Raw genomic sequence first — 15,475 nt, 5'->3', positions numbered from 1 at the left:
TCAAGATAAAGACCAAAGTGTATCAAGTCTGACTCAAGACCAATACCAGAGTTTACCAATCTGAGTCAAGACCAGTGTATCAAATCTGAGTCAAGACCAAGACCAGAGTTTATCAAGTCTGAGTCAAGACCAATACCAGAGTGTATCAAGTCTGAGTCAAGACCAATACCAGAGTGTATCAAGTCTGAGTCAAGACCAAGACCAGAGTTTATCAAGTCTGAGTCAAGACCAATACCAGAGTGTATCAACTCTGAGTCAAAATCAAGACCTGAGTGTATCAAGTCTGAGTCAAGACCAGAGTTTATCAAGTCTGAGTCAAGACCAAGACCAGAGTGTATCAAGTCTGAGTCTAGACCAATACCAGAGTGTATCAAGTCTGAGTTAAGACCAAGACCAGAGTTTATCAAGTCTGAGTTAAGATCAAGACCAGCGTTTATCAAGTCTGAGTCAAGACCAAGACCAGAGTGTATCAAGTCTGAGTCAAGACCAGAGTTTATCAAGTCTGAGTCAAGATCAAGGCCAGAGTTTATCAAGTCAAGATCAAGGCCAGAGTTTATCAAGTCAAGATCAAGACCAGAGTTTATCAAGTCAAGATCAAGGCCAGAGTTTATCAAGTCTGAGTCAAGACCAAGACCAGAGTGTATCAAGTCTGAGTCAAGATCAAGACCAGAGTTTATCAAGTCTGAGTCAAGACCAAGACCAGAGTTTATCGAGTCTGAGTCAAGACCAAGACCGGAGTGTATCAAGTCTGAGTCTAGACCAATACCAGAGTGTATCAAGTCTGAGTTAAGACCAAGACCAGAGTTTATCAAGTCTGAGTTAAGATCAAGACCAGCGTTTATCAAGTCTGAGTCAAGACCAAGACCAGAGTGTATCAAGTCTGAGTCAAGACCAGAGTTTATCAAGTCTGAGTCAAGATCAAGGCCAGAGTTTATTAAGTCAAGATCAAGGCCAGAGTTTATCAAGTCAAGATCAAGACCAGAGTTTATCAAGTCAAGATCAAGGCCAGAGTTTATCAAGTCAAGATCAAGACCAGAGTTGATCAAGTCAAGATCAAAACCAGAGTTGATCAAGTCTGAGTCAAGACCAGAGTTTATCAAGTCTGAGTCAAGACCAGAGTTTATCAAGTCTGAGTCAAGACCAGAGAGTTTATCAAGTCAAGATCAAGACCAGAGTTTATCAAGTCTGAGTCAAGACCAATACCAGAGTTTATCAAGTCAAGATCAAGACCAGAGTTTATCAAGTCAAGATCAAGACCAGAGTTTATCAAGTCTGAGTCAAGACCAGAGTTGATCAAGTATGAGTCAAGACCAAGACCAGAGTTTATCAAGTCTGAGTCAAGACCAAGACCAGAGTTTATCAAGTCTGAGTCAAGATAAAGACCAAAGTGTATCAAGTCTGACTCAAGACCAATACCAGAGTTTACCAATCTGAGTCAAGACCAGTGTATCAAATCTGAGTCAAGACCAAGACCAGAGTTTATCAAGTCTGAGTCAAGACCAATACCAGAGTGTATCAAGTTTGAGTCAAGACCAATACCAGAGTGTATCAAGTCTGAGTCAAGACCAAGACCAGAGTTTATCAAGTCTGAGTCAAGACCAATACCAGAGTGTATCAACTCTGAGTCAAAATCAAGACCTGAGTGTATCAAGTCTGAGTCAAGACCAGAGTTTATCAAGTCTGAGTCAAGACCAAGACCAGAGTGTATCAAGTCTGAGTCAAGATCAAGACCAGAGTTTATCAAGTCTGAGTCAAGACCAAGACCAGAGTTTATCGAGTCTGAGTCAAGACCAAGACCGGAGTGTATCAAGTCTGAGTCAAGACCAATACCAGAGTGTATCAAGTCTGAGTCAAGACCAAGACCAGAGTTTATCAAGTCTGAGTTAAGATCAAGACCAGCGTTTATCAAGTCTGAGTCAAGACCAAGACCAGAGTGTATCAAGTCTGAGTCAAGACCAGAGTTTATCAAGTCTGAGTCAAGATCAAGACCAGAGTGTATCAAGTCTGAGTTAAGACCAGAGTTTATCAAGTCTGAGTCAAGACCAAGACCAGAGTTGATTAAGTCTGAGTCAAGATCAAGACCAGAGTTGATCAAGTCTGAGTCAAGACCAAGACCAGAGTTGATCAAGTCTGAGTCAAGATCAAGACCAGAGTTTATCAAGTCTGAGTCAAGACCAAGACCAGAGATTATCAAGTCTGAGTCAAGATCAATACCAGAGTTGATCAAGTCTGAGTCAAGACCAAGACCAGAGTGTATCAAGTCTGAGTCAAGACCAGAGTTTATCAAGTCTGAGTCAAGACCAGAGTTTATCAAGTCTGAGTCAAGACCAGAGTTTATCAAGTCTGAGTCAAGACCAGAGTTTATCAAGTCAAGATCAAGGCCAGAGTTTATCAAGTCAAGATCAAGACCAGAGTTGATCAAGTCTGAGTCAAGACCAGAGTTTATCAAGTCTGAGTCAAGATCAAGACCAGAGCTTATCAAGTCTGAGTCAAGATCAAGACCAGAGTTGATCAAGTCTGGTCAAGACCAGAGTGTATCAAGTCTGAGTCAAGACCAGAGTTTATCAAGTCTGAGTTAAGACCAGAGTTTATCAAGTCTGAGTCAAGACCAAGACCAGAGTTTATCAAGTCTGAGTCAAGACCAGAGATTATCAAGTCTGAGTCAAGACCAGAGTTTATCAAGTCTGAGTCAAGACCAGAGTTTATCAAGTCAAGATCAAGACCAGAGTTGATCAAGTCAAGATCAAGACCAGAGCTTATCAAGTCTGAGTCAAGACCAGAGTTTATCAAGTCTGAGTCAAGACCAGAGTTTATCAAGTCAAGATCAAGACCAGAGTTTATCAAGTCTGAGTCAAGACCAGAGTTTATCAAGTCTGAGTCAAGACCAGAGTTTATCAAGTCTGAGTCAAGACCATGACCAGAGTTTATCAAGTCTGAGTCAGACCAGAGTTTATCAAGTCTGAGTCAAGACCAGAGTTTATCAAGTCTGAGTCAAGACCAAGACCAGAGTTTATCAAGTCTGACTCAAGACCAGAGTTTATCAAGTCTGACTCAAGACCAAGACCAGAGTTTATCATGTCTGAGTCAAGACCAGAGTGTATCAAGTCTGACTCAAGACCAAGACCAGAGTTTACCAATCTGAGTCAAGACCAAGACCAGAGTTTATCAAGTCTGAGTCAAGACCAAGACCAGAGTTTATCAAGTCTGAGTCAAGACCAAGTCCAGAGTTTATCAAGTCTGAGTCAAGACCAGAGTTTATCAAGTCTGAGTCAAGACCAGAGTTTATCAAGTCTGAGTCAAGACCAGAGTTTATCAAGTCTGAGTCAAGACCAGAGTTTATCAAGTCAAGATCAAGGCCAGAGTTTATCAAGTCAAGATCAAGGCCAGAGTTTATCAAGTCAAGATCAAGGCCAGAGTTTATCAAGTCAAGATCAAGACCAGAGTTTATCAAGTCAAGATCAAGGCCAGAGTTTATCAAGTCAAGATCAAGACCAGAGTTGATCAAGTCGAGATCAAAACCAGAGTTGATCAAGTCTGAGTCAAGACCAGAGTTTATCAAGTCTGAGTCAAGACCAGAGTTTATCAAGTCTGAGTCAAGACCAGAGAGTTTATCAAGTCAAGATCAAGACCAGAGTTGATCAAGTATGAGTCAAGACCAAGACCAGAGTTTATCAAGTCTGAGTCAAGACCAAGACCAGAGTTTATCAAGTCTGAGTCAAGATAAAGACCAAAGTGTATCAAGTCTGACTCAAGACCAATACCAGAGTTTACCAATCTGAGTCAAGACCAGAGTTTCTCAAGTCTGAGTCAAGACCAAGACCAGAGTTTATCAAGTCTGAGTCAAGACCAAGACCAGAGTTTATCAAGTCTGACTCAAGACCAAGACCAGAGTTTATCAAGTCTGAGTCAAGACCAAGACCAGAGTTTATCAAGTCTGAGTCAAGACCAGAGTTTATCAAGTCTGAGTCAAGACCAGAGTTTATCAAGTCAAGATCAAGACCAGAGTTTATCAAGTCTGAGTCAAGACCAGAGTTTATCAAGTCTGAGTCAAGACCAGAGTTTATCAAGTCTGAGTCAAGACCAACACAGCAGTATCCATGATGTATCAACAGAACTTGAGTGGTACACTCTGAGAGCGATCAGGCAAGCCGCTGAGTTCTGTATGAGTTGAAGAGCTTTGGTGGCGCAAGCCGTTAAACCATCTAACGGTGCATTGCAGTAGTCAAGGTGAGACATTACTGTTGATTGTAGGAGGAGCTGGCTTCTTTTATCAGGAAGGGGCGGATCTATCTCACGTTGTTCAGGAAGAATCTGCAGGAGTATGTTTGTTTTGTGAGTTGGTGCGTTTTTAGTGTTCATGAAATGATTGAGCCTGCATCGCCCTTTCCTTTGTCAATTCAAGACGATAATAAATCGGACCACGCTTCTCACTATTACACTATTACACCCCCCACAGCAAACACACACTGCTGTCGGCATGCAAAGTATATATAGATATTGCTGACTCAGGACTCTGGCGAGATGGAGGTGCCACTGGGCTTGCCGTCACCGCAATCCAAACAGACATGAGCAGTTTAAAGGTTACTATGACTTTCTTGGTCTATTTGAGTGGCTCACATCGCTCTAAAAGATAACCGATATCATCCGGTCCGACCTGCGTGCGTTAAACGGAGAGAAGACCGGGTTACTGAAGAGGAGCATTTTAATACACACGGATCTAATCTCCGATGAGTCTTCCTCCCTGAGGGCTTTGTTGCCCTTGCTGTCTGGGTTATTGAAATGGAACGGGATCCACTGGGATTTACTCCAAGTCTCTTGGGAACAAGCCTAACTTACCCCGCTAGGATTTACTCCAAGTCTCTTGGTAACAAGCCTAACTTACCCCGCTAGGATTTACTCCAAGTCTCTTGGTAACAAGCTTAACTTACACCGCTAGGATTTACTCCAAGTCTCTTGGTAACAAGCCTAACTTACCCCGCTAGGATTTACTCCAAGTCTCTTGGTAACAAGCCTAACTTACACCGCTAGGATTTACTCCAAGTCTCTTGGGAACAAGCCTAACTTACACCGCTAGGATTTACTCCCAAGTCTCTTGGTAACAAGCCTAATTTACCCCGCTAGGATTTACTCCAAGTCTCTTGGTAACAAGCCTAACTTACACCTATAGGATTTACTCAAAGTCTCTTGGTAACAAGCCTAACTTACACCTATATGATTTACTCCAAGTCTCTTGGTAACACCTATAGGATTTACTCCAAGTATCCTGGTAACAAGCCTAACGTACACCTATATGATGTTAAACTGGAGGCACACTGAGCTTCTGGCTCATCTATTGCCTCTGGGAATCAGACAAAAGATTTGTTCTGACTATTCCCTACACACTTCAAGAAACAGAGCGACTTTCATTTTTATATATATATATATACCGTAAATCCTCTAATAGAGGAGGGACCTCCAATAAAGGAGGGGCCTCTTATAATGGCCGGGGGTTTGATGCATTTAGACAAACACAGGCCGGTCTCTAATATAAGGTCGCAAAAAAAAGTATTTTAAAAAATTTTCGTGCCGTGATATAGAATGAGATAAACTCTTGCCAATGGAAATCAAGTGCTGCCTCCCGCTACACTGACTACCGTACATTAACGTTTCCCTCGCGTTAGCATTAGCGTTAGCTTTAGCGCTAGCTAACGTTGTCATAATATCTAGATCTGTGGTGTCAACTGGGACACATCTGCTCAAGTGTGGTACGTGCAAACTGATGTTTAAAATTGTATTTCCTCCTACTTAACTCACTTTCTAAATGAAAAAGATGTTGTAACTTTCCTTGCACTATCTTATTTCTTGCCCTAAACATAATTAACACTATTTGAAACTTAACCATGTCTTCAAGTTGAGTTATTCTAGATTTAATAAATAATATGTTTGTGTGTTCTCGATAATAGAGAGGGGGTTTAAGAGTGGAAGCCGCAACATGTCTATAAACTACATCACCATAGTCCACGACTGAGAATAACTCTCACAGCAACACTGGAATATGGCAGCATATCAGATTTGATGCAGTTGTTTCATTATGCCAAGCAGCAACCTGGCCTCTCTCTGTTCTGCCTGCTTCCCCCTATATACATTCCTCCCATCGCGGCAGAAAAGCCTTGACTGGTGAATCTGCATCCGTCGTACAGATACGACAGTACGTCCCAGAGGTAAAGCGGAGGCTTCAATTACCGCCTTATCTGTACGACGGCCGCAGATTCACCAGTCAAAGATTTGCATATGTGTCCCCTGTGCGCTTTACAGCCTCTCACATCACAGGCATATAGCATCTCCGTATCTGTGGCAGGAAACAGTGATGGAAACTCCACTAAAAAGTTGTGTGTTGTGCCACGGTGCGGCTCTCGGCCGCCAGAGGAGAGGAGATCATTTAAACGGCTTGATATTCATTGGACTGACGTTTGGTCACCTCACATGCTCCGGTTGTGGCATTTTTACCTTTCCCTATCCTCGCACTTCTAATTAAGAGATCAGATGTGGAGGAGTAGCTGGTGTTTGTAGGATTGTAGCATGGTTGCTTTATGGGATCAGACCAGATGTAGAGTATTTTTATTATCTTTTCCCCCCTTCTTTTTCCGTTTTTTTCTCCCATCCCATTGTTAGTCGTTATGCCAATTCCCAACCCCCTTCCTGGTCATTGTGCACTCTACCCCCTACCGTCGGTCTGGGAGGGCGGAGACTATCACATGCTTCCTCCGACACATGTGTAGCCAGCCCACCGCTTCTTTTCACCTGGCAGCGCGGACTCTCACCGGGAGAGTGTAACGTGTGGAAGGTCACACTACATCTCCCAGATCCTTCCCTTGCTGTGCAGGCACCCCGACCAAACTGTAGGAGTCGCTGTTTACAACGACCAGGACCTACCCTCGCCAGCTTCCCACCCGCTAACACTGCCAATTGTGTTAGTATGGACGGTCGGCTAAGCCGGAGGCACCACAGCCGGATTCGATCCCACTGGCTCTGTGGTGGTAGACAGACGCCTAGTCCGCTGCGCTACCCGGCCGGCCTGAGTAGCTGGTTTTTATTGCTTTATGGGATTCTACCAGATGTCGAATAGCTGGTTTGTATCGCTTTATGGGACGAGACCAGATGTAGAGTACCTGTTTTTATCGCGTTATGGGATGAGCCCAGATGTCGAATAGCTGGTTTTTATTGCGATATGGGATGAGACCTGATGTAGAGTTTTTATTGTGTAACATTCATTTTCAAAGCCAAATGTAGAGCATTTTACTGACGCTGCCACGGTTGTGGGTTCCATTCTCACAGGGACCACCTGTGCTAAAGACATATATGCAGTTTGCTTGGATAAAAGCACTAAATGTATTTTTTCAATTCCTGAAAAGTTGGCTGTTCAGAGACTCGAGGGTTTTCTGAAAGTGGTGTTTAATCTTCATAATGTCTTCCTGTGTTGCAGGGCAGTGTGGGTAGCATCATAATGTCTTCCTGTGTTGCAGGGCAGTGTGGGCATGGCCACCTAGTTATAGTTGAAAGTGGGGGTGCAAGATTATTAAGTGACAGGCAAGGGCTGGTTTGGACCTCCACGGAAGATTTTTTTTAATTTAATGAACACCTGTACGTGCAATTTCCTGCAATATAGAGCCTTCAATCTTGACCAATAAAGCTGCTCTTTTCACTATAAAACTCAGTTTATATTGCAGTATGATAGCCAATTACTATAATAATAATAATAATAATAATAATAATAATAATAATAATAATAATAATAATAATAATAATAATAATAATAATTAGGGATGCTCGATATTGGCTTTTTTACCGATACCGATATTCCGATATTGTCCAACTCTTAATTTCCGATACCGATATCAACCGATATCAACCGATACCGATATATGCAGGGTTTCCCACCCCAAAAAAACGGAATAATTTCAGGTAACTAATTATTTCACTGGATATATATATAACAAATATTGTTATTGTTTTTTTCTTTTTTTAAACCGATACCGATATTTTCCGATATCACATTTTACTGCCGATATCGGCCGATAATATCGGTCGGCCGATAATATCGGACATCCCTAATAATAATATATTAACACTTTGATCGCCGGGGTTAAATTCATAATTTACCATCCCTCGCCAGCCCTATTTAACATGGAGAAGTTCCCCTTCTTTGCAGGGCTATAACTTTTTTAATTGTATTGCTAAATTGACATTAATATGGCCCATTCAACGTCCTATATCTATTGTTCAGGGTGTAGCAACATTATACTTTTTCATTCACATATTCATACTAAAATACGGTCTAAAGTATAAGTATGTTTTTATCGTTTTCTGCAGCTTTCTCCAGAACTTGATTTATAGCCCCAAATGCATTATATTGATGATGAAATACAGTTTGATGATAGGAATCTGTGCGAGATAAAACATTTCAACTGGACGTGCTTCTAGGAGTTACTAAGTATGATCTGATGTTGACCGGATGGGCGGGGGGTCGTTTATAATTCCGTGGCCAACGTTATATCATTCATCTAGTGTGGGTGATATGATAACGCTGAAACTCACCGTAGCTTCCTCGCGCCGTTGGCAGATGAGTGTGGAACAGAATTTTTTCTATTATGGGATGGAGAAATACCCGATCCATTTCCAGGTTGTATAATAGTATATACGTCCAAATCATGTTGTTTATCGAGTTATTGGCAACGGATCGCTATGTATTGTGTCGAGCTCGAGTCCCGGGACCTATAGCGAGTGATCGGACCGAATTGAAATGAGCACCAGCTTCTACATCCTGTTTCTCCCCGGGCGATCCCCCGATCGGCCACCAGATGGCGCTCTTGAATCGTCTTCGGCAGAATAAGCATGGCGGGGAAAGATGCTGCCCAGCGTCTTTGGCGATTAAAGTGTTAATATATATATACTGTATATATACTGTATATTGATTTTTCGCTCTTTTATTTTTATTAAATCAATCTCCTTTCAAATAGGCCAAGTTTTTAATAAGAATGAGAAAAAAGATAATTATACCATATATTGCCATTTTATTGTATGAGAATTATCATGAGGCAAATATATAATAATTGTCACAGCCCTAGGCACAAGTAAAAATGTAAGAACTTAAGAAAATTAAAATGACTTGTAATTCGTAAATCCTCAAATATAGGACGGGTCTTCTATTTACCTCAGCTGCAAAGAGCACCAGGCCTTTATTAGAGAGGCTTATATTAGAGGCAGGCCTTAACTATTTTTCCGCCAATCACGTGTTAAGGCGGGTTTCTCCGCCATGCGTTGTCTGCCAATCACGCCGTAAGGCGTGTTTGAGATCAATATTTCATATTTTCGTCATGGTATTCATATTTCACCCACGGAGTCTTGGCTGATGCTGTCTGAGCCATCACAACTCTGCAACGCTTCAATACCGCCACCTGGTGGCCGATCGGCGAGTTGCCAAACCGGAAGTGCCCATTGTAGCTCGGTCCGTCCCCTATTTTCGTCCGGCCACTCGTTTATCGTCCCGGGGCTCAATACAGACACCGTCGATATGGATCTTTGCCATAACTCAATAATCAACATGATTTGGACGTGTATTAGTAATATACAAACCGGAAATGGATCGCATTGATCAACATCCCATAATTGGGATCTGTTTGCTCCACTCTCATCGTCCAATGCTACGAGGATACTGGGGTGAGTTTCAGCGTTTTTCTTTATCATTTTCGATACAAACTGCTCTGATCAATATATCACCCATACTACATAAATCATTTAACGTCGGTCATTGAATTATAAACGACCCCCCCCCCTCCGTTCACCCGCAGATGATCAGTCATGACGTTTAGGACCATGTACAGTTGAAATGTTTAATATAGCATGGATCGGTATCAAACTGCATTTGATAATCTAATATATGCATTTATGCCTATATCTCACGTTCTATGAAATACTGCAGAAAACGATAAAAACATATTTATACTCTAGACGGTATTTTAGTATGAATGTGTGAATGAAAAAGTAAAACGTTCCTACATCCTGAACGATAGATAATTGATGTTGAATGGGCCATAGTAATGTCAATTTAGCAATACAATTTAAAAACTTATAGCCCTGCAAAGAAGGTGAACATCTTAGGATGATCAAAGTGGTGGCAGAGAATGGGTTAATTTAAAAAAATGACACTCATGGACATAATCCCTTCATTTTCAGACTTTTATTGCATTATTATTATTATTATTATTATTATTATTATTATTATTATTATTATTATTATTATTATTATTATTATTATTATTATTATTATTATTATTATAATTATAATTTTTTTTTTTTTTTTTAATACGTACATTGTCTGTCTACATTTATTTAGACTAGCATTGGTATTTAAATATTGAGTGCAGTTGAGTAATTGTGGGATTAACGTAATGCACACACTGAAGTTGGAACTGTCTAAAGGTTGCGGTGTCCGGGGACGGTTTAGCGTGTGGTACCTTCTCGACTTCCTCAGTCGAATTGAGTTGTTGACATGCAGTAGCTTTAGCTACTAACGTTATCATAGCATCATGGTCTGTAATGTGTCAACTGGACAACGTCAGCCTCGTCTGCCATATAGATAGCGAACGTTAACGTTTGCAAACGAAGTCAACGTCATCCAGCTGACACCACAGATCTAGATATTATGACAACGTTAGCTAGCGGCTAGCGCTAATGCTAACGCGAGGGAAACGTTAATGTACCTCCACTATTAGAGGATTTACGGTATGACCAGATGGCATTTCGGGACCGGTACGGGTGGAACACTTTTATTGTATTGAGTGGTAGAAGTTCTACCACTCAATAGTAAAGACATGTCTAACATAATCCTTTGTTTGAACAACTTACTGGAAAAGTCTGCCACCAATGACACACTCGGTGGCCTGTGATATTTACACTCAGCCTACCTGCAGCATGCGCCACTGACTGCTGGGGGAGGGAGGGGCCGTGGGAGGCAGTTGATCAAACCATTAAAATGTGGGGGGCAGGGGGGTCACAATCTTTGGAAACTTAAAAACTTGCTATTAAGTGTCATTGCGTATTATTAATTTGATTGAAATTACGTAGTTATGGTTACATTTATATATTGGGGGGGGGCATATCATATTTTTCATATGATCAAAAAGTGGGGGTGCAAAAGCACACGTTTTCTTCCCCAAGTACAATTGTGGGGGTGCAGCTGCTCCACTTGCTCCATTGCTCAGGCGCCCGTGAGTGTGGGTAGCATCATAATGGCCTCCTGTGTTGCAGGGCACTGAGGGCAGTGTGGGTAGCATCATAATGTCTTCCTGTGTTGCAGGGCAGTGTGGGTAGCATCATAATGTCTTCCTGTGTTGCAGGGCAGTATGGGTAGCATCATAATATCTTCCTGTGTTGCAGGGCAGTGTGGGTAGCATCATAATGTCTTCCTGTGTTGCAGGGCAGTGTGGGTAGCATCATAATGTCTTCCTGTATTGCAGGGCAGTATGGGTAGCATCATCATGTCTTCTTGTATCGCAGCGCAGTATGGGTAGCATCATCATGTCTTGTATTGCAGGGCTGTATGGGTAGCATCATAATGTCTTCCTGTGTTGCATGGCAGTGTGGGTAGCATCATCATGTCTTCCTGTATTGCAGGGCAGTATGGGTAGCATCATAATGTCTTCCTCTGTTGCAGGGCAGTGTGGGTATAGTCATAGATATATATAGAACACTAGATAGCTTGCCCGCGCTGCCGGCCAATGGAGAGCGACGTCACTGAACCGCCGCCATCTTGCTCCAGTTAGCCTTGAGTGAGAGTGAGTGAGCTGCACAGACAAAAATACTCATAACTCGCTGAAATATTGACGGATTTACAAACGGTTTGGTTTATTACAAGCATTATTAACGTGGCTATGATTCAAGCGGTTTGTAAAAAAAAAACATCTTTAATTTTATTTATTTTTTATAAGTATGCAGTATCATAACTACATCTTTGATGTTTATAGCAAACCAACCCGTTTGTAAATCCGTCAATATTTCAGCGAGTTATGAGTATTTTTGTCTGTGCAGCTCACTCACTCTCACTCAAGGCTAACTGGAGCAAGATGGCGGCGGTTCAGTGACGCTGGTGACTCCGCCTTAAGCTATCTAGTGTTCTATAGATATCTATGGGTATAGTAGCATCATAATGTCTTCCTGTGTTGCAGGGCAGTATGGGTAGCATCATCATGTCTTCCTGTGTTGCAGGGCAGTATGGGTAGCATCGCCTGCATCGCCTGGAAGGGAGACACCCTTGTCCTGGGAGACGTGGACGGAAACCTCAACTTCTGGGACCTCAAGGCCCGCCTCTCCAGGTGACTATCAGTCTGTCACTCACCAGACCACAAATTAATGAACACATTGTAAGATTCTGATCAAACTGGCCAGTATCACGTCTTCGTCTGTTTGGCCCTCCATCCAATTCCTCTGCGTTGTGTACTTTTAATGGTCCTGACGTCTCCGATACTGGTAGATAAGATCCTTATCTCCCCCGTTCGTGCAATCCATAAACCATAATAATTCGACACTCCGACACCGTGAAATACCTTACAAGGAAAAAAGCGTGGTTTTATTCCTCTAAACAGAAACCTCAGCTCAGATGTTAACAGATTGTATTGTCCTTGAAGAGTCTATTTCTAATGATCTTTCGGTGTGTTCATCTATCGTCCTTTTGTTATTCAGTCCAATAGTGGTCAGGCCTGGTCGTTAGCCTGAAACCCTCCTCGTGTTAGCCGAAGCTACTGTAATGATGATGTGGCATTCTCCCTTCCCCCCCCCCTAGATGGTGGAGGAGGAAGAGTCTCTCCTGGTTCCTTCCCTCCCAGTCTCAGTCAGATTCTAGTCTGCTCAACACCCGGAAACACCGTTCGACTTATAGATGTTCGTCGTCGCAACGACGGCCCCGCATTCTGGTTGTCATGTGACGTGTTGTCATGACAACTGCGTTTAACCTTTCACACATTAAAATGCAGTTTCATTCACTGTTGCATTAAGATGAACCTCTCTCCCTCCTGCTCGTCGAGACAGTACACTCTAATCTCAGATGTTCTAATGAGGAATGTCAACAAACATTCTCTCGCTGGCAGTGTGGCTCACAACAATCACCCTGCTACTGAACCACCGTCTCCTGCTTCCACCGTCCGCATGCACTTCGACCTCTCTGACCCGGCACCGTTTTAGCTGTGGTCACTCCCCCCAATCTATACATCACATACATTGAAAAACCACCATTTTCTCTCAATCCCCCCTTGATTCTTATCACCCCTTCAGAATCATAAATCATTATTTGGTTTTTTAATTAATTATGCCAAAAATAGCCTGTGGTTGAAGCAAACCAACCTCGTCTCTCGTGCACAAGAAACGAAGACGGCCCACGGTCAACCCAGTGATCCTGCTGCCTGATGTCTGTTTGCGCCCCCTTCGTGCACAAAGGGAACCGAAACCGACCACCAAAACCAACAACATCCAACGACTCATAACCATTGGAGCCCCCCTGTCTGCTCCCAATAATTATATCCTGTTGTTCTACTGTTCTCCCTCTTATCTACCTTCTATATATATATATATCCTTCTATACATATATCTTATATATGAATCCTCCATTTATATCTCATACTCCTAATCAATGAACACAGGACTTCTCGCTGTTGTCTCGTCTCTCGATCTCCTGATTGACTCTGAAAGGAAGTGCTTGTTCATGATTCACCGCCCGTGCTCTGTTGTTTCAAAACGCTCTCTAAACAGCGTCTCCGCAGGGAAACCCCCTCCAATGTCTGCCTCGTTCTCCCCTGGGCAAACACCGCCTGCGACCGCTGGACTCCGCCTCGTCGGCCGTCTCCGCCCCGTCGGTCATCTCCGCCCCGTCGGTCATCTCCGCCCTGTCGGTCATCTTGGTTGAGGCTCATCTCCACCGCCGTCGGCCCTCTCTCTCGTCGTGGACGATCTGTGTACCAGGCTGCCGTGCCTGGCCCCTGCGGCTTCCTCCTCCTCCAGTCTGTCTCCTGGCCATCTCCATCGCTGTCGGTGTCATTCCCCCCTTGAAAGCAGAAACACAACACCGGCAGTCTTTCTGTACACTCGACCCTGTGTTTTCTATTAGTCTACCGTGGCTTTGGGCCTGCAGCTCGTTCTCTATATATTTTTTTTCCTCTGCAAGCCCCTGCCATGGCCACGCCCTTTCAGACTGTTGGACGGTGTGAGTGTCCTACAGCCCATGGCGCTATTTGTTCTCTATTAGTCCCCCACCTTCTCAACACCCATATCTAATCCTACAGGGCTGTTCCCTGTTTTGTTGTCTTCCGGCGTGACACCAGCAGCTAAACGATACCCACTCGGCGCTCTACGTTTGTCCCACGGTTGACCCCCAGCGCGCGCCAGTTCTTTCTGGTGACGTGTCCCCTCAAGACTCTGCCTATTTATTAGGTGTGAGAAGGCCCCACTGGAGATCGAACTCCCTCTTATTTCATAATTAAACTTATTTAATTAACCTGTATATCGATCTTATTATTATGATAATAACATACAACCGAGCATCGCTCTAACATACAACAGAGCAGGTTGGTTCCCTGCTCCTAACTCACATACATACTCGTACTATCATCTAACATACAACAGAGCTGTCCGTCGCCCTATACCCTACGGGGCTGTCTACCGTCGCCCTGGAGCTGTCACCGTTGCTCTATACCCTACGGGGCTGTCTACCGTCGCCCTGGAGCTGTCACCGTCGCTCTATACCCTACGGGGCTGTCTACCATCGCCCTGGAGCTGTCACCGTCGCTCTATACCCTACGGGGCTGTCTACCGTCGCCCTGGAGCTGTCACCGTCGCTCTATATACCCTACAGGGCTGTCTACCGTCGCCCTGGAGCTGTCCCGTCGCTCTATATACCACACTTTGAGTTCCTTTACAAAGTTCTCACATACACCACCGTGTATACACACAAGCAGTTGGTAATTTTGAAAAAATTCAACTCCTTAATTAACTTAAACTCTACATATTCGCCTATGGGTAATGGAAACTCCCCAGCACTATCCCCCCCCCCCCCTCCGCAATTAAACTCCTTAATTGAATTAAACTCTAAATATTCCCCTATGGTTAATGGAAACTCCCCAGCACTACCCCCCCCCCCCCCCTCCGCAATTAAACTCCTTAATTGAATTAAACTCTAAATATTCCCCTATGGGTAATGGAAACTCCCCAGCACTACCCCCCCCCCCCCCCCCCCTCCGCCACTAGGTGGCGACCTACTCCTCCATTTGCCTGTATTATCCCACTGCCCCCCTAGATGGCGGCCAAAACTCAGTCTAGAGGATTGTAGGTGACGTGTCACTTCCTGATTCTAAACCCCTCGTGGCTCTGCGGCCATTTTGACTCGGTGCAAATGGCTACTCTCTCAACAAACGGCCGCTGCCCTTCCTTCCAAGGCCTGAAAACACCACTG

General features: G+C 43.5%; 1 protein-coding gene across 1 annotated transcript in view; it reads left to right on the top strand.

The window, feature by feature from the left end:
• wdr11 (WD repeat domain 11) overlaps nucleotides 1–15,475 on the top strand; it is a 191,267-nt gene that overhangs the window by 115,079 nt on the left and 60,713 nt on the right. The window contains exon 17 of the mRNA XM_084321104.1: nucleotides 12,244–12,350. Coding sequence (XP_084177230.1) covers nucleotides 12,244–12,350 — 107 coding nt within the window. The remainder of the gene's footprint in view (nucleotides 1–12,243; nucleotides 12,351–15,475) is intronic.

The sequence above is a fragment of the Notolepis coatsorum genome (assembly GCF_963971535.1).
Source record: "Notolepis coatsorum genome assembly, chromosome: 9".
NCBI lineage: Eukaryota > Metazoa > Chordata > Actinopteri > Aulopiformes > Paralepididae > Notolepis > Notolepis coatsorum.
This window is presented reverse-complemented; position numbering and strand designations above follow the sequence as displayed.